This window comes from Amblyomma maculatum, chromosome 2, assembly GCF_055883805.1.
Source record: "Amblyomma maculatum isolate TAMU_Amacu chromosome 2, ASM5588380v1, whole genome shotgun sequence".
NCBI lineage: Eukaryota > Metazoa > Arthropoda > Arachnida > Ixodida > Ixodidae > Amblyomma > Amblyomma maculatum.
The window spans coordinates 186372364-186392582 of record NC_139345.1 but is presented as its reverse complement, the minus strand read 5'-3'; the positions used below and the strand labels follow the sequence as shown (position 1 = coordinate 186392582).

Genomic DNA, 20219 nt, shown 5'->3' with positions numbered 1-20219 from the left:
CGGGACAACAAGCAAAAGGTCTACACCATCTGGGCGCATATTGCGTCGGTATAACGTGTTATTAAGCAGCACAAACATACTGATGGGCGGATCGGTGCTGTCGTTGCGCAGGTGATCAATAATGGGGCGCAGGGAAGGATCACAACTCTGTTCGAGGCCGATGTGGAGAAAGTTCGAAATGGACAAAATGCAGTCGTCAGCAGTATTGTCTGGAAGTTCAGGAGGGTCAACGGGGTGGCGGGACAAGCAGCCGGCGTCTTGATGTAGGCGGCCTGACTTGTACACAACAGTAAACGTGTGTTCTTGTATTCGCAAGGCCTAGCGACCTAAGCGGCCAGTAGAGTCCTTAAGTGATGACAACCAACACAAGGCATGATGGTCCGTCACTACGCTGAAGGGCCGCCCAAACAAATAAAGGCGGAATTTGGTCAACGCCCAAACAAGTGCAAGGCATTCGCGCTCCGTAATGGAATAATTGCGCTCGGACTGAGATAGAAGGCGGCTGGCATAGGCAATCACACGAGAGTGGCCGTGCTAGTACTGGGCAAGGATGGCGCCAATACCATGTCCGCTAGCGTCGGTGCGCAGTTCTGTAGGCGCAGACTGGTCGAAGTGCGCCAGTACAGGAGGAGCGGTGAGGCGGAAATGAGCGTTGTGAAGGCCTGAGCTTGTTCACGGCTCCACGAGAAATTCACGTTATTCTGCAAAAGGGAGGTAAGGGGACGTGCTAGGTCAGCGAAGTTCCGAATGAAGCGACGGAAGTAGGAGCAGAGCCCGTGAAAACTTCGCACGTCACTTGTATTACGTGGTGTAGGGAACTCGCGGACTGCACGAAGTTTATCAGGGTCGGGCTGCACACCATTTTCGTCAACCAAATGTCCCAGGATTTTGATCTGGCGGCGGCCGAAGCTGCATTTTTTTTTTTGCGTTGAGTTGAAGACCGGCGGGGCGAAAGGCTGCCAGTATTGTAGAAAGCCGTTCAAGGTGACTTGTGAACGTGGGAGAGAAAACGACAACGTCATCTAAGTAGCATACGCACGTTGTCCACTTGAAGCCACGGAGAACCGAGTCCATCATGCGCTCGAAGGTCGCAGGAGCGTTACAGAGGCCAAATGGCATGACCTTGAATTGGTATAGTCCGTCAGGGGTGACAAATGCGGTTTTCTTTCGATCCCGTTCGTCGACAGCTATTTGCCAGTAGCCGGAACGCATGTCGATCGAGGAAAAATAGCTGGCACCATGCAAGCAGTCGAGTCCGTCGTCAATTCTCGGGAGCGAATAAACGTCTTTTTTAGTGATCTTATTGAGGTGGCGGTAATCTACACAGAATCTCCAAGTTTGATCTTTCTTTTTGACTAAAACGACAGCAGACGCCCAGGGACTGCAGGAAGGCTCAATAATATTATTTGTCAACATCTTGTCGACCTCCTTCTGTATCACGTGGCGCTCAGCAACAGAGACTCGATAAGGTATTTTGTGAATAGGGCTGGCATCACCAGTATTGGTGCGATAGGTAACGACAGATATCTGGGCCAAAGGCCGGTCGCCAAAATCAAAAATGTCGCCGTAGGAAAACAAAAGGTCGGAGAGAGCACTGGCTTGCTGAGGTGTCAAATCCGGTGCTATCATGGGAGTAAAAAGGGTCGAACGAGAAGCTGATACGGGGGGTTCAGACAGAGGCACAGGCTTGAGGGCAGGAACTTCGCAGTCAGCCAACGGAAGCAAATCAGCGAGTGCAATGCCATGGGGCAAAACTTGGACAGAGCGGCTAAAGTTAAGGACGGGAAGATAGGTTTTGTTATCCGTGACGGTCAGGACAATGTGAGGGAGTATGAAGTTACGGTGGAGAAGAACATCGGTGATTGGACAAGTGACGTATGTACCATCAGGAATAGCAGGAGACGGGGCCAAAGGAACATACACGGCAGCTTCAGGCGATAGGCGAACAAACTCGACGGAGCAGAGGCGCGTGGCTTGATATCTGTGCGGTCGGAGCAGAAAGGCAGGTCTAAGCGAAGGAGGCCACTTGAACAATCAATCAGGGCAGAGTGCGCCGTTAAAAAGTCGATGCCGAGGATCACATCGTGAGGGCAGCGGTCGACTACAGCGAAGAGCACAGGGGTCGTTCGACCACAAATGCTCACGCGCGCAGTGCAAAGTCCCACGACGGCAGCGACGCCTCTATCGGCGACACGAACGGCTGATGAAGAGGCGGGTGTGACAACTTTTTTGAGTCGGCGGCAAAACGAAGAGCTGAGGACGGAAATTGGGGCACCAGTGTCAATGAGGGCGGTAACAGGCACATCGTCTACACAGATATCTAGAAGATTGCGGCGATGAGCGAGGGTAAGCAGAGGAATTTCGGGCCGGGTCATCAATGCAGCTTCACCTCCGGAAGCTGCATTGATCAGTTTTCCAGAGCGGGCCAGAGAGGTGAGGGGACGAGGAACGGTGAGGTAGGGGCGAGCGGGAACGGTGGGTCTGGGGAGACGGCGATCGGCTGGACATGCGCGGGGATGGCGGGTTAAAGTCACGAGAGGGCATATCATGAGAGAGGGTGGGTGTGGTCTGTAGGCGGTGCTGCGATCATGATAGTAGCGAGGTCGAGGTGGCGGAACCCAACGGCTGCGGCAGTGGCGAGAAATGTGGCCGGCACGTGAGCAGTTGAAGCAGATGGGTCGGTTGTCCAAGGTGCGCCATTCTTCTGGGTTGCGGTAGCGTCGGGTAGATTCGGGGTATCGCATCGGGAAGGGAGCAGTCGGAGCCGCAGCAGCTACCACCGGAACGGTGGGCTGGACAGATGGCTGTGCGGACGGCTGACCAGAGCTGAGGCTTACGGTCGCATTAAGGCCCACGTTCGCGAATTCTTGGCGAACGACAGCTTGGATCAGTGCTATAGTAGCATCCGCCGGCTGAGGTATGAATGCGACGGGGGCCATTGCCTCCAGCTCTCTGCGAACGATCCTGGTCAAGTTTGGCTCATGGGACGGCTGCTGCAGTGTTGGCAGATCTTCGCACGAAGACGTAGCAACTGTGTTTGGCAAGCGGTCGAAGCGGGGAGCAATACGACGATGTTTAGCTTGCTCAAACCGCCGGCATACCTCAAGGACGGTGTCGACCGTCGTACAATCTTTGCAAAATAGAAGGTTAAAAGCGTCGTCAGCAATGCCCTTTAAGATGTGGCCCACCTTGTCACACTCGACCATGGCGCTGTTCACTTTGCGGTATAGAGCTAGTACGTCTTGTATGTACGACAGATATGATTCGGTCGACGACTGTGCTCGCGATGCCAGGTCCTTTTTAGCGCCGAGCTTGCGTCCGATCGTCTTGCCAAAAAGATCCCGAAGCTTCTCTTTGCAAATGTCCCGGGATGTTAGATTTTCGTGCGTCTCGAACCAGACGCGCGACGTAGCAGCCAGGTAGAAAATCACATTTGCAAGCATCAACGTTGCGTCCCATCGGTTGTGCTGACTCGCTCGTACATAGCGAGCCAGTCTTCGACGTCGATGTCATCGGTGCCGCAAAAGGTTCCCGGATCTCGAGGCTGGGCAACAACGACAGTGGGCGCTGGTTGTGCCGCTGTAGAGGTAGCTGCGTCGGACTGCATAGTGCTAGCACCAAGTTGGCGGCCACTACGGAGATCCAGCTTGTGGTATTGGTGTCTTACCCAGCAGCTGCACCAAGATGTTACGAGGCACGTCGAGATGTTAGGAGGCGATGGTACGTCGTAGCCGCAATCGTTCACCGTCAGGGACACACTCACAGGAGAACCAGACGTAGCTGCAGCGTCGTCTTTCTCCACTAGCCCAGCACTTCGTCATCGTCTCTTTCACTGCGTACCGTAACAATAGTACTGCGGATATCGTGTCTCCTTACTTAATACCTTTCCTTACAAATATTTTATTACTTCCTAGTATGCTCCAGCTGTACAATGCCTTATTGATGGGATTCCCTCGATAGAACTTACCTGCACTTGGAAATATCGCAAAAACCAACTTAAACATTTTACAGACCGTTCAAGCTCAAGCTCTGAAAATGTGCCTGTGATTGCCGAAATCTGCCTCTACGGCTGCTACAGTAATAATTGCCCGGGAGAAATCCCATAGTTACCTACCTAACAGTTGATGCCTTAAGGATACATTTCCGGCGTATCTGCCGGGTTCCTTCTCGTTGTTTGGCCAGTCTCTCTATTACCAGGCCACGTACACCATTTACAGCAATCGTTGATGCATATCGAGCTATTCTGCCCTTCAGTTTACACCCGCCTCCAGACCGTCCTCTCAACTATGAAGCATGCATCAACCACGTGTGCTTCTTTCGATACCCAGCATCAGTAAGAAGGTCGAGGTATCGTCGACAGAATTAAAACAAGTCACTCTCTAATACTTCCATGAGCACCATGTAAACCGCTTGCACGTCAACAACCGACGGCTCAGTGAATGCCGTGAGTTCTTCAGGCTTCATAGTCATACCCGAGAGGACTACAGAAATGAAAGTTAAAACAATTTACCGGACGTCTTCAACAGCCATAGAGCTAATCGTTCTTCGTGGAACAATAAGGCATATTGCCACCAGCCGTGGTCTGTTTTCACAGATTCGGATTCGAAAGCAGCCCTCCAAGCCTTACACGCGGCTCTTCACCGCGGAGTTCATGACCAACTCGTCGTGGAAATACGAAAACTTCATCACTATGCCGTCAATAAAGGACCCGACATCATCTATCAATGGCTTCCAGGACACAGCGGCATAGTGGGTAATCTGCGTGCGGTCGAGGTCGCGCAAACCGCCCACCAAGACGGCGATTGTGTGTTGATGCCTTTTTCCAGGGTAGACACAGTAGGCAGGCTTCGCGCACTTGCGCGTGAGCTCACGCTCGCCTTGTAGAATTCTAGCCAGTTCGCGAACTCCCGTTTAAAATCCCTGGACCCTGACTTGAAGCTCCGGCTTCCAACCGGCCTAACCAAACGTGAATAAACTTTTCTGTGCCGCCTGTGGGTTAGTGTAGCGTTCACAAACTCTTATTCGTTTTTGATAGGTATGGAAAATAGCCCTGAATGTGCAACCTGCTGGTGTGACGAGACAAAAGGCCATATTTTTTGTGAATGGCCTACATACAGTGCGGAAAGACAGTGTCTCTTCCATGCGTTGGAGCGTCTAGATGCACGCCCACTTACTGAAATCAAAATTCTAGGTCTCTGGCCGCAGCGATCGTCGGCGGTGAAGGCCTCCTAGGCACTGCTAAGCTTTATGAAAACCACAGGCCTGATCGATAGGCTGTGATTTTGCTGTGATGTGAAGTGAGCTGACGGTGACGTGATGTGATATGAAATGGCTGTGATGTGACTATACTGACTTCACCCATCCCACTCTTGTCCATCACTTTTATATATTCACTTACCCCCTTCCCCCAGTGCAAGGTAGCAAACCAGTTTCTTTTACTAGTTAACCTCCCTGCCTTTCCTCCTCCTCCTCCTCCTCACCTTCATTCCTTCCTTCCTTCCTTCCTTCCTTCCTTCCTTCCTTCCTTCCTTCCTTCCTTCCTTCCTTCCTTCCTTCCTTCCTTCCTTCCTTCCTTCCTTCCTTCCTTCCTTCCTTCCTTCCTTCCTTTCTTTCTTTCTTTCTCTCTTTCTTTCTTTCTTCTTTCCTTCCTTTCTTCCTTCCTAGTATGAAAAGATATGGTTGCTCTGCAGCCACTACAGGTATCTTCCAATATTTTCACGCACGGCTCATCTACACATTGATTTCGCAATGCCTGCATGACTACAGAGGTTTCGACTGAGGCGAACACTTTTGTGTATTCAATGAAGGCATTATAGAGGTTGGTTATGGCCTGAGGTTTCTATAATCTGATTTATAGTGTGAATATGACCACCTTTATATGATTTATATGGTTCTTTATATGATTGAAGTATAAGATTGCTCTGATTATATCAGGTATTACCTTATTAAATACCTTGTATGTAACTACTAGTAAGCTGATTGGTCAATAATATTTCAAGTCCTTTTTTCGCCTTATGATTTAAGATGATGATTGCGTTCTTCCATGACTCCGGTACCGTATTTGTCCCCAGGCATTGCGCATACATGGTGGCTAGTTTTTGTAGAATGATATTTCCCCCTTTTTCAGTAAAGCCGTAGTTACCTCGACCTCCCTACCAGGTTTCCTCCTTTTCATAGCTCCTAAAGGTTTCCTTACTTCTTCCTTCATTATTAGCGAAACACCTGATTCTTCTTCACTACTGCCAATCTCATTTATGTTTGGTCTACTTTAGCTACTGTATAGGTGAGTATAAAGCTTCTCGGCTACTTTGAGGATCTTGTCTCTGTTAGTGATGGCATTTGCTTAGTGGGTGGTACAGCGCGAAGACACGAAGCACAAAAGAAAAGAAGGACAAGAGACGAGCTCTGTTGTGTTTCTCTCCTTTTGTGCTTCGTGGCTTCGCGCTGTACCATCCACTAAGCAAATGTACCAACTCGCCCAACTGTCCATCCTACTTCAGTGATGGCTTTGCCGACATCGTCCCTTAGCGCATGCATCTGTTTTTTGCCTATGCCTTATTTCCTCTTCACCCCTTTAAGGATGCCACTGGTCTTAGATCCTGCTCGATTTTTTCCACGGTATACTTCTATGCTATTGTGTTGTACTCCAGACGGTAGCTACGATATCCACGGAATCCGCGTATTGCGTGACGTCAGCGCATGTTACGGGGAAACTCAGACAAAATTAAATTGGCTTCTATCGATAGGTTGTGGCATCCTAACGAATGTGTAATAATACTCTAATCGCAGTAGGTTTTGGTAGCCCAGTAACACACATAAAACAGAAAAAAAGATAAAAAGACGAAGGGAGAAGAGACATCTACCCCTGTCTACGGTGCGGTATCTCGCCTGCGTTCATCCTTGTGGTTTGTTACTCTGTCTTTCTAAATTTTTGCGCTAAAAATTTGTGATTCATCATAGCCCCTTCACACGCAGTCGCATTTAGGATCAATTGTAAGATAGCAATGACCAGAAATACAACAAAATGCAGGTGTCCCCACAGCCGGAATATATCGGAAATAAAGTGCGTGAATAAACACCGAATTTGTAGTGCTGATCCCTGAGGTGATGCTTCGAAACCGCCGCCCTTACCAGTGTGCATGTCACTTGTGCGAACGCAGTGGCGCGAATATATTCAAATTGCCATTTCTCAGCCATGAGCAAGCTGCTGCGTGAAGAATGTTAGCTTGCGCAGAAGCAGCCAGAAAAAAATTATCGGAGATTAATTGGACTGATTGCGCTCTGAAGGACGCCTTGAGTGAGCATTGCCTATAAATCCACCGTTTTTTTTTTTTTTTGCGAATTATGCTTTTGCTGCGGATCAATTCTACAAATATATGTAGCGGTTATTTTTCTATTTACAGCCTAGCGAGATTGCAGTTTCACCCCATTTGTTTCAGCGAGACACGCAAGCATTTTACATGAAATGTTTTAAACCTCGCTGACGTGCTTCTACGTCGTGACAGATTGTCGTGGACGATTTCGGTGCCTTATCTGTTAAGTTCTCGCAGGGCTTCAAATTGAGGGCTACCGGAAACGGTTGCGAATATGTTCTTCGACAACCGACGATCAACCCTGCTGCTACTGTCGCCGCCGATTTGTTCTGTTCCTTGCGCGCGCTAATTCAGTCCCAGTGTGGAGTTCCGAATCCGCTCTAGCTTTCTGGGGGCATAGGAAACAGCCTGAAATTGTTTCATCTCGTAGTGGACAGAAGTGACGCAACGCAGTGACAAGGGAACTGTCACAGAATAGGCGGCATCCACTAATTTGTCCATGTTGCATTTATACACGCGCGGAATTGTCCTGTAAACCCCGTATGTTCACGGTACCTGTATATGTGACCATCGGTCGGGCGCGCAAGAGAGCGTACGTGCACGTTGCCTCGGAAAAGTATAGCTTTCCCTGTGTTAGATACAACTCTCTCCATGCTCGACCAGAAGAGTACGTGCTGCCTGTGTCGTACGTTCCCCACTCAAAGTCACCCCTACTACTTCCTTTGTATATCCGTATATTCTTTTTTCATAAGTATAGAAAAATGGGCGAGTTGGATTGGATTCATCGTAAACCAGCGCGAAAAAGCAGGACTAAAAGGAACAGGAGACGACACAAGCGCTTTCTAACAACTCAATTTTTATTTGTAGAAAGGTGTAGTTATATAGGAACCAACCCAGATAAAATCAAGACGAGACACGTGAAAACCACCACGGTGCCCTTTTAAAAACAGTGCGCGTGCGCAAAGTCAGGATTGAACACTTCAACACAACTAACAAACCTATCAACCTCCCACATGACAAACACCCGCTAACACCTCATCGCTAAATATTCACCGAGAGCGTGAATCTCTTTTTCTTCAAGATTAACGGAAGGTGTAGCTACGCACGCGTCAAACTCTTTATTTATCAGAAACGCCTCGACCGGCTCTTTGCATATCCGATCAGGGTGACTGAACAAGATATTGGTCCTGTTCAAATGGGGGTAACAATCTTTACACTCCCGGCAATGAGCGGCAAGGTTGAACGACACAGCTCCTTTTACTGATCTGCGGTGTTCAAACAAGCGCTCATTAATACAACGGCCTGTCTGACCAATGTAAGATTTTCCACATCAAAGCGGGATGGAATATACCACAGCCGTGTCGCAGTCGATGAGCGGTTTCCTGTGCGCTACTGTGCACTTCATCCTCGCCTGGGCGCCTTGGGAATCCAGCTTCCTCCGCACTGCACTACAGATGTTGCCCAGCTTATTCTTAGCTGTGAAAAGTACTTTTAAACCGTATCTTTCGCCAACCTTTTTCAAACGGTGTGAAATTCCGTGTAAGTACGGAATCCACACTTTTCTTGCGTTCTCTCTAACTTTATCAGGCTCTTTCGCAAAATTGAAACCTGTATTCATTAACCTTTCCGATACTTGTGCCAGCGTAACATCCGGAAACCCAGCGTCTCTAAGCCTCTTAACTTGCTCCTGGAAGCTGGCTTCGACCCTATGGGAGCACGACTTCACCAAAGAAGCCTTGAGACAAGAGGTCGCTATGCCTGCATTTACCAACTTTGAATGTCCTGAATTGTAGCTTAGGAGCGGCTTAGCTGTTCTTGGATTATACTCCCAACACACCCCTGTCTCATGGCATAAGACCTTCAAATCAAGAAACCGTATAGAACCTGAGTCCGGTAGCTCAAAAGTGAAACCTAGACCCTGACCCCTCTCTTTGAAAATCTGAATTGCATCAGTGACACTTCTGGGGGATCCTTGATTCAAAAACACCAAAAAGTCATCTACATAACGAAACACTTTCACACAGCTATGCCATTCAGATCCTCTTGCAAAGTAATGTCCATCCTGCTGAGAAAAATGTCACTTAGCACAGGGCATACCCGAGATCCAATGCAAACACCGGACCGTTGGACGAAAACTTTTTCACCCCATCCAACAGAGGTGGAACGAAGGTAAAAGGATAAAAGTTCAAGAAAACTCTCCACTGAGACACTACACCTGCTAATGAAGTCACGTTGGTCGTTATCTTTGACAATACAATCCTTAACATTCTTCAAGAGCTGTGCATGAGGGAGGGAGTAAAAAAGATCCTCTACGTCCATGCTGAAAGCATATTGCCGCTTGTGCTCCAGCGCTGACAGAAAACCAATGACTTCCGTAGAGTTCTTAACTGCAAAAGGGTCGGACAGCTTCAGAGAACCCAAATGTCGCTAAGATTGAGGATCGTCACCGACGCACTATTGAGCTGGGTCCTAAGTTCTGCTTTGAGCCTGCGTTAAGTCCCCTCGAGAAGTTGACGCTCACACGGACGTTAGCCCAGGCCGTTCCAGAAGCTGAAAAACAGAGGTGTGCCAGTGAGTGTTCAGAAATAATCTGCAAATTCAAAGGAGAAAAGAAGGCGCCAGGGAGTATGAAGGGCCTGATTACCTTTTTGGCGGCTGAAGCTTGAGACCTCTCCTGTCTGACAAGGAAGGGTTCTTTGTTCTTGCACCGGAAGGAGTGTTCACCAAGAAGGCAGAAGAGGCGTTGGAAAAGAATTTTATAGAAGTGGATTTGAGGCCTGCTGCCACCAAGAGACAAGCCTTAAGTATGTTGCACGAGAGAAGTCTGGAAGGACTGTATTCTGCCGTCAGCAAGAGTAAAGGTACGGTGTTGGATCTGTTTTTTACAGTCAAGACCCACAAACCTGATGTACCTTTTCGGGCAGTTGTATCAGAACGTGATACCTGGCAGCATGTTGTCTCAGGCTATCTACAGCGACATTTGGGTTCTCTGAAGCTGTCCGACCCTTTTGCAGTTAGAACTCTACGGAAGTCATTGGTTTTCTGTCAGCGCTGAAGCACAAGCGGCAATATGCTTTCAGCATGGACGTAGAGAATTTTTTTTACTCCCTGCCTCATGCACAGCTCTTGATGAATGTTAAGGATTGTATTGTCAAAGATAACGACCAACGTGACTTCATTAGCAGGTGTGGTGTCTCAGTGGAGAGTTTTCTTGAACTTTTATCCTTTTACCTGCGTTCCACCTTTGTTGGATGGGTGAAAAGGTTTTCGTCCAACGGTCCGGTGTTTGTATTGGATCTCGGGTAGCCCCTGTGCTAAGTGACATTTTTCTCAGCAGGATGGACATTACTTTGCAAGAGGATCTGAATGGCATAGCTGTGTGAAAGTGTTTCGTTATGTAGATGACTTTTTGGTGTTTTTGAATCAAGGATCCCCCAGAAGTGTCACTGATGCAATTCAGATTTTCAAAGAGAGGGGCCAGGGTCTAGGTTTCACTTTTGAGCTACCGGACTCAGGTTCTATACGGTTTTTTGATTTGAAGGTCTTATGCCATGAGACAGGGGTGTGTTGGGAGTATAATCCAAGAACAGCTAAGCCGCTCCTAAGCTACAATTCAGGACATTCAAAGTTGGTAAAGGCAGGCATAGCGACCTCTTGTCTCAAGGCTTCTTTAGGGAAGTCGTGCTCCCATAGGGTCGAAGCCAGCTTCCAGGAGCAAGTTAAAAGGCTTAGAGACGCTGGGTTTCCCGATGTTACGTTGGCACAAGTATCGGAAAGGTAAATGAATACAGGTTTAAATTTTGCGAAAGAGTCTGATAAAGTTAGAGAGAACGCAAGAAAAGTGGGGATTCCGTACTTACACGGAATTTCACACCGTTTGAAAAAGGTCGGCGAAAGATACGGTTTAAAAGTACTTTGCACAGCTAAACATAAGCTGGGCTAAATCTGTAGTGCAGTGCGGAGGAAGCTGGATTCCCAAGGCGCCCATGCGAGGATGAAGTGCAGAGTAGCGCACAGGAAACCGCTCATCGACTGCGACACGGCTGTGGTATATTCCATCCCGCTTTGATGTGGAAAATCTTAGATTGGCCTGACAGGCCGTTGTATTAATGAGCGCTTGTTTGAACACCGCAGATCAGTAAAAGGAGCTGTGTCGTCCAACCTTGCCGCTCATTGCCGGGAGTGTAAATATTGTTACCCCCATTTGAACAACGACCAATATCTCGTTCAGTCGCCCTGATCGAATATGCAGAGAGCTGGTCGAGGCGTTTCTGATAAATAAAGAGTTTGACGCGTGCGTAGCTACACCTTCCGTTAATCTTGAAGAAAAGGAGATTCACGCTCTCGGTGAATATTTAGCGATGAGGTGTTAGCGGGTGTTTGTCATGTGGGAGGTTGATAGGTTTGTTAGTTGTGTTGAAGTGTTCAATCCTGACTTTGCGCACGCGCACTGTTTCTAAAAGGGCACCGCGGTGGTTTTCACGTGTCTCGTCTTGATTTCGTCTGGGTTGGTTCCTATATAACTACACCTTTCTACAAATAAAAATTGAGTTGTTAGAAAGCGCTTGTGCCGTCTCCTGTTCCTTTTAGTCCTGTGTTTTCGCGCTGGTTTACGATTTATTCTTTTTTTCCCTGGAAGTGTGACCCCAGAAGAACCGAAGTTAGGGGCGTACGTGGCTGTTGTTTTTGTTGTGCGTTATGTTTTTCGAACCTAAGATGGCGTATATGCAGTGTTGAAGTGTGGTCTGTCTACGTGCTCCTTCCTCTGTGAGGGAACTACTTTGTGCGCTCTATGTGTGTGTTTTGTTTCGGACTCTGACCCTACGCACAAGGCATCGTCGAAGATGTTTTAAAAAGGAGCCGCCGAGGCCCCAAAATCAGTCCGCCCAGTTCGCTCCCGAAGAAGGAAGCCCAAGCTGTTGCGTGCTCCCGGGGGGTACCCAAGCGCCACCGCCGGCACCGCATTCTCAGACCGCAAGCTGCCCCGGAAGGACCGTCGCCTTCGAGGGCCGCCCGTCTGCGTCGTCTCAGTGATGGACTGCCGCTGCGCTCCCCGGTCAATTGTATGTTCGAAACTGCTCTGAACTTTCTTTCCCTTACTGTCACTTGAATTGTTACTTCTATCCCGGAAAAGCATGACTCTGTATACGTAATTCGAAGTATTTAATTAGATTGTTCCCTCACTCATCTCGTTGCTTTTTAGAATGTTAATTGCTGCCCTCTAAATGTTTTGTGTATTCCGCGTTCTGAGCCTATAAACCTCTTCTTATTGTTGTTTCAAGTCAACGCGTCTTCGTCTCATTATCCACCATTTCTTACCGGCTACGCCGGGCATCGAACGACCGCCCCCCCCCCCCCCCCCCTTTTGTCATGTCTCGGTGATGACCTCCGGTGATTACCGAGCGCGGGGCAGGAACAATGAACGCCGTTCTTTATTGCACGAGCGTATTTAAAGCTCAACAGGGGAAAGGCGGTTTGAGATGAGGGGACACAATTGTCAAGTCAGGACGATGGCGCAGCCATATCTTGCCCATGCGTCTTGCTATACGATATATCCCCCTCCGTCGCAGTATTTGCGACCTCTTTAACACTGACGGTCGATCTGTTCGAAGTTCTCGTCGTAATGAAAGTGGTCGGGCGGCTTTTTCGCCCGCGTGGACCGCCGTGGCAGCTGGGGCGCAGGGCTGGTCACTCTGCTCGAAATATCTGTATCTGCCGATAACGGTAGAATAATTAACGACTCCCCACGGGCTGAATTGCTGTCATCGCTCCATTCCTCGCTGTCCGCGGCGAGAGCTTCGAATTGTTCCTTTGTTGCAAGTAACTGTGATCGGTTACGCTGCTAGGTCTTGCCATTCTCGGTTTGTACGTAGTAGGAGCGGAGACCTGCCAGTGGAGTTACCTTTGCCTTCCGATCTCATGATGGTCCCTTGATTCAAACAACGTCTTTGTTTCGAAGAGTTGTCAAAAATCGATCGTGGTGACTTATGCTTATGCTGCTTGACTTCTGTGCTAGCCTGGTGTCCAAAGTAAGGCGCACTGGTGGACACACGCCACCCTTGCAGCAGCTAACCGGTCGACCAGTCATCTTCCAGTGGGCTTGATCTGTAATTAAAGAAACCAAGCCAAAATTTTTCTCTTGCTTTCGTGGTATTCTTGGGGATGCGTTTTACTACTTGCACTGCATTTTCGGTCAGCCCATAAGACCGGGGAAGCAATGGGCTTGGCGTAAGATGTTTAAAGTCGTACAGCTCGGCGAAAAGAGCAAATTCATGATGATGCGAGAATTGTGGGCCATTACCTGTGCGTACCGCAACCAGGATTTCGAATTGAGCAAACATCGCTCCAAGTTTCTTGATCACACCGGCTGCCGTTGGATCGCGGAGCTCCTCAACACCTGAAAAATTTGACATTGCGTTGTAAAGCGATAAAGTAGTATTTTCCAACATAATGAAATATGTCCACACCTACGCGGTACCTGGCTTGGGCTGGAATGGAGCGGATTATCAGTAGCTTTGATAGTTGGTTATAAGCACACTTTCTGCAGGTTGCACAACTCTCAATCATTGATGCAACGTTGTCGTTGATGTCCGGCCAGCACACCAGCTGCCTTACCCTTGCTCGGCATTTAGAAATGCCAAGATGCCCAGCATGAATGCGTTTGAACGTTTCGGCCCGCATGCTTCTAGGTATAACGACCTTCGTCCCTTAAACATTATCCCACCCACTGCTGTAAGTTCAGCGCCCACATTATTCAACTGACCTTCAACCGCGTTCTCTTCTGCCATGTTGTGTACCACGCATCCATATGCCAAACTTCATTTTAATATCAGTTATATGGTTATAATTACTAATCCTGCTACACGATGGAAAATAAGCGGATGATACCAGAAAATAAGCACATTTCTCTTCGGCTTTCTGCTATCGCCCCTGCACCACTTGCCTGTAAAGCACTCCTGTAAAATTTCACAGGTGACGCCCAGGTCTACTTGAATACAGTTGCTTCAGACATGTAACTTCGTACTAAACGTTAATAATCACGCAGTGAAAAGCAGTAGAATGTTACGTGTGCGGCAAATATGACATGATCGAACAGGCCACCCCACGTTCTTGGTAATTTAACCTCTCGCCTCCAGTGGAACCACGTGGCGCTGATGTAGTGTTGTCAAAATAAGTTTCGGCATCCTAAATTCTTGGAACAGGCAAATGAGTTGACATTCAATATAGCGTGCAGCGACAGGGCGAATGCCGAGAAGAGGCTTTTGAGATTATGCCATATTTTGGAAAGCGGACTCGATGAACGCGGGAGTGGGAGCGCACATAAGGGGTCTCCAGACCAGTACAAAAATCGCTGGGATCTCGTTTCCCGTCGGAAGAGCGGGGAGGCCCGTAGTGTTTCTGAGCGTATGCGCGTGGACGACGTTAAAGAATGAAGTCATGCCTATTGCACAGCAAGCAGAGAAAAGGCACTTCCCCGAACTATATTCGTTCGTTCCTTCTCGTCAGAAACGCGATAGCCGCATTCACGAAGGAAATCCTTGCAGCAGATTTTAGGGCCGCCTGAAAGCGGTCTGCAATTAAATAAAGTTTATTGCAACTGCCTTGAAGAAGAAATTTCAGTGGGCAGCTGCGGAAAGGGGAATAAATATTTATACGTTGAGACATGATCTTCAGCTGTACCCTGTGACTAAGGCTGAGGTAATTTACGACAGCCTGTAACAATAGATGGCCAAAAGAAATTGAGGGGACACTAAAAAGCGCCTTCTTTAAGGGCATGATGTGACAGTCTAAATGACTTCCGTTTGTCGGCTCGCCTAGCAGACCCTATTGCGTGCCTATGTGCTTTGCTAGTCCTCTGATCACTCTTTTAATCTCTGCATATGCTTTCTCATAGATACGTATTAGCATAAAGTAGAAAGGTAACACATTCTGTAGTAAATCACCCGGAAAGATATCAAGGCCAGCTTTAACCTAGCCGTAAGAATGTGCCAGCGTCGCCTCGGGGCGGTGCGTCTAACTGAGAATCCAAACATAATGGAAAACACAATTTCGATCTCGCCCCCCCCCCCCCCCCCCCCACATCTCTAAGGAGAAGTACGAGTTGGTAGCGCCTTCCAATTCGGTGATGTAATTTTTCTCGTGACGGGACAAAACCCGACAACTCATCAGTGCCCTGCCACGTCACGCACCCCACGCCAGGGCCACTCCAGTGGATGTCGTTCACAACGCACATAAGGCCGACTGTGGCTTTTGCGGAGAACGGGGCCTTTAACCCTATTGTGTTTATGTAACTACATGCTAACGTCTTTAAACTAATTACGCATGCTGTTAGTGCAGTACTTTGTCGGCGTTGTTGTTGTTGTGCCCTAAGATAGCACATATCCACGAGGGGGATTCGACACCCGTGAAACCAGCAGTAAGGAAGTTATGCTGTTAGATATGACAATAAAAAACTAAGAGATATAAATATGCAATACGACAAAAAGGCCCCACAGATCAGAAAACAAAAGGGAATAATTTCAATTCAACAAGAACCTGAAGAGGAGAAGCAGCGGAATCGGCACACCCAGGAAAGAATCCGACCAGAGGCGTCAACAAATTTGTGTACCGCTTAGCGAACTGTAAACTGTCCCACTGCTGAAGCCCAGCTGAGTAGCGTCAAACGAAAGCAAATTTGGAACAGTCAAGGATATAGATCAATTTTTGCAAGGAATTTCAATGAAGATTTTTCGGGGAGAGGTGAAACGGCGACCGGTCCGAAAAAAAAAAATGCTCCAACGTCTCAGGTTCATTGCAGTATATATGAAAACATGGCTGAAGGAGAACAACCCGATCTATGAAGATAAAAGATAAAGGGAGGAATCCTACACCTGAAATTTGTCAGACATACCTCGCACTGTAGGGAAAGACACTGTTCAGGATACCATTTATACTTGAAATGCCGCAAGTCTTCAGAAGATAAAAAGGCCGAATTTGGGGACTTCATCCAGAGAAATTGTTTGAATCACGCCGCCGCCCATAAAGAGAAGTGTGGAATTACTGACAGGATAGGGCCACAAAATGAAGCGGCCGCAATAAAGTCCGCGGATTCGTTCATTGAAATTCCGCAATGGCCAGGAACCAACACAAGTCCAATTTCGCTGATATGAGACCGCGCGAGATCGTAAAACTGGCGACGCAAAGATGTAGTCGAAGAAGTCAAGGCCGTAAAAACTGAAAGTGCGTCTGTCACTATATTAACGTTGCAGTGATCTAAACAACCTCTCTAGATTGCTAAAACAATAGCTAAAAAATTCGCAATAGGTGTGGGTGTATAATCGGGAAGGCGGAGTGAAAAAGTCCAATCAAGTTGAGGAGAAGAAAATCCCTACACCCGCGTTTTCCTCGCACTGTGCAGCATCAGTAGCAATTACAACACTTGAATGAAAATAATTCACATGGTCATTCAAAATGGAAACCAAGGCAGACATTGGCAAATAGTTGGCATATTGGGATAAATGTTATCATGGACCAAATTAACTTGAGGTAGGGCTTCTGAAAGAGGCACACTTCTACTGACAACGGAGATAAAAGCGACTGCGTATACAACATGCGGTCTTTGATAGGGAGACCAATGCGTACAAAAAATAATTTAGGAGAGGTAATGAAAATATTGTGCAAACACGATAAAGATTCACAAAATTTTAGAATGGACTGTACCGTAAGGTGCTGAAAACGGCAATCCAAAGGAAGTAACCGAGCCTCAAAGTACATGACATTTAATGCCACAAAACTTGGAAGGCCCAGACAAAGCCGCATTGCTTGCCAGTCCGTCAAGAGAAGTGGTCGAAGCTTGTAAGCCGTGCAGCCTGTAAACAAGACGCACCGGAATTTCAGAATAGAGCGCACATAAAGTTTATAGATCATAACATGGGCAGATCTTCTCGTTCCATATCTCCTGTGGCTGATGTGACGCAGTAGACCCAAGGCAGGCTCCCCTTTGCGCTTAATATGTTCAATGTGAGGTCTCCAGCTCATTGAAGAATAACAGAAAAAGCCCAAGTACTTAAGAGTTGTCACCTAAACTAAAGGCTCTAGATGGCACGAAGGAGAAGTAGAAACAGGTTGATTTACCGGTAAGACTAGAATGAAGCATTTATTGACATTTAGAGTACAGGAAGGATTACCCAGCCAGGATTAAAAAGCATTTAAATAATTCTGTAAGGTATGATATAAGGAATGTATACCAGTGGATATCGTCTGCATAGACGTACAGGTGAACATCGTCTTGAAAAGATATTGAAGAAAGGAAAATATTGAATAGGAGAGGGGACAGGACGAAACATTGAGGAATGCCTTTTGATTGAGAAAATGTGCAAGATGAAAGACCACTCTGATGACAATAAAAACATTTTCTTGGTGAAAATTATTGAATCCAGGTGTCTATGTATTCGGAACTTGACAATTTATCAAATGAGAAATTATCAGTCTGGGATCAACACTGTCATAAGCTTTTCAAGTATCCGAAGTTACTAGAGTAGATATTTCACGAGACCGACTAGCCAGACGATTTCTGCTCTCCGGGTCAATGTAAGCAGACCAAATTGAGCATTCTCGACGGAAGCCAATCTGCCTGGGAGAAAGAATTTTATGTCTTGAAATGAACTGAGACAAACACGACTGGATTATTCGCTCTATTGCTTTCGCGAGACTAGAAGTTAAAGAAATCGGTCTGATATTATTAAGGACATAGCCAAGGCTTTGACTGTTAAGTAGTAGAACAGCTTTGGCAAGCTTCCGAGAACTAGGTATCCAGGTGTACTTTAGCGAACAGTTAACAATATTTCATAATTCCTGTGAAGAAATCTGGAATAGGATCTTTAACATAACAGCAGTAATACCATCAGGGCCTGGAGCTGAAGGTGTTGTTTTAAAATTACAGTTGCCAATTCTGACATAGTCACCTCGGAAAAATCTGCCGCAGCGACCGAGAATGCGAGCGGCCTTGGGCATGGCTGCGAAAAGCGAATTTCTAGACCGCGACCAACACTATCCAATAAATCAGCCACCTCACTAGGGCTCAGCAACACAGATGAAGAGCAGACTGAAGAACATAATTTACAAAGCGCTTCTGGTGAGCCCTGTGGGCAGATTTTGAAAGAACTAAATTTTAGGTAATAGGAAGATGATTGCTACTGGTTCCGCTATCTATGATCGCCCACGATGATATATGAAGACCCGCAGTTGTAAAAGTAAGATTCCTAGCGGAGGAGTACTGTCCCCGCATGAAGGTGATATCCCTCTTCTTTTCTTGTTTTCTTCCTTCTTTTTAAACAATTGCCCTCTGAATTTGATGAGGTTTTAACTCTTTTAGTGAGGTGGCATGATCAGCGTAATGTATAACCAATCAGATCACCAGCATTACGATGCATGCTATGTGTACCCCCCAGTCTACGTGATTATGTATCGATGCTTCGCTTACAAAGTAATAGTTGTTTTAATTGGTCGCCACTTGACTTTTTACTTGCACTGTTGCTTCAGTGAGGTCCTCAGCCGGAGTCGAAAACTACGCCCGCACATCCAAAAGCATAAAAGAAAAAGACGAAAGGCTCTACGTTCTGGGTATATTTTCGTTCTAAAAAATGGCAGAGTTTTTAATGAGTTAAAATCCGTTCAGTTTGTCTCAAAGATTCGGCACTCCACATTCTTTATTGCATTGAAACCTGATTTCACTGCCGGGCCGTAGCCCCTTTCCTGAACTTTGTTTTCTTTTTTCTTGCCAGCATTCTTCTATTTGCAGGAGCGCTCTGCATGACCTACGGATTCTGCAGACCAGCCCATCGGACACTAAAATCACGCTCGTTGTCTCCAACAAAATGATGAAGCGCTTCGAAGCATCAAAGCGCTATGGCATCCCGTCTGGCAGGTAATTCTATCTAAGGAACACCAAATTTTAACATTCCTGTTAACGCCTGAGAAAACATGCGATTGTAAGAAATAAATGAGTGCATTCAGTTGGACGAAAGAGGAGTTGTGGTTCAAGTTTACATAGACTCTTTTATTGGTCGTCGCTTTGAAGTAATACGCGAAGGGGATTAGCACGGAACAAGCTATTATAATATGATAACATAATATATTATGATTTTATAAATGACGATACTTCTGGCCGACAAGTGGCTGTTTTTTTGCCATGTTGATGCAGTGATGCCTACTCCCAAGTTACGTTTGCAACCAAAACAATATCAGTCTACGAGGCGCAAAAGACGGGTCATTCGAGCTGATGAAAAAGTTGGTTGGTTGGTTCATAGGAAGGGAAAGGCGCAGTATCTGTCACACTTGCTCTGTGGACACCTGAACCGCGCCGTAAGGGAAGGGATGAAGGTGGGAGTGAAAGTGGATAGAGAGAAAGGGGGGTCGTAGTGAAGGGCTACGGATAATTTCGACCACCTGGGGATCTTTAACGTGCGCTGACATCGCACAGCACACGGACGCCTATTCGTTTCGCCTCCATCGAAACGCAGCCGCCGAGGCCGGGATTCGATCCCGGGAACTCCGGCACAGTAGTCGGGCGTCTTACCACTGCGCCACCCCGGCGGGGCTGATGAAAAAGTAAAAACCACAATATTATTGCAAGCCGAAGGGACGAATACGCATTCTAAAGACAGCTACAGTTCCAAAAGTAAAAACCACAATATTATTGCAAGCCGAAGGGACGAATACGCATTCTAAAGACAGCTACAGTTCCAAAGCCCTTTTTAGTGACGAACGTAGGCATAGGCGGGCCGGGTATTGCCCTGTCTACCGTAATTGTACACAACCTTATTTTGAGCTCTAGAACTTTACATATTGCTTTGGAGAAGGAAGAAGAAGCGGAAAGTGACTTTGGCAGGAGCTCTCGTGCTAGGCCCCCTAATATTCATAAAGGCA

The 20219-nt window shown here is 47.2% G+C and overlaps 1 protein-coding gene across 1 annotated transcript in view; it reads left to right on the top strand.

Moving 5' to 3' along the window:
* The window catches only part of LOC146200610 (uncharacterized), a 306225-nt gene that overhangs the window by 26933 nt on the left and 259073 nt on the right, over window positions 1–20219 (top strand). The window contains exon 4 of the mRNA XM_084595576.1: window positions 19076–19218. Coding sequence (XP_084451702.1) covers window positions 19076–19218 — 143 coding nt within the window. The remainder of the gene's footprint in view (window positions 1–19075; window positions 19219–20219) is intronic.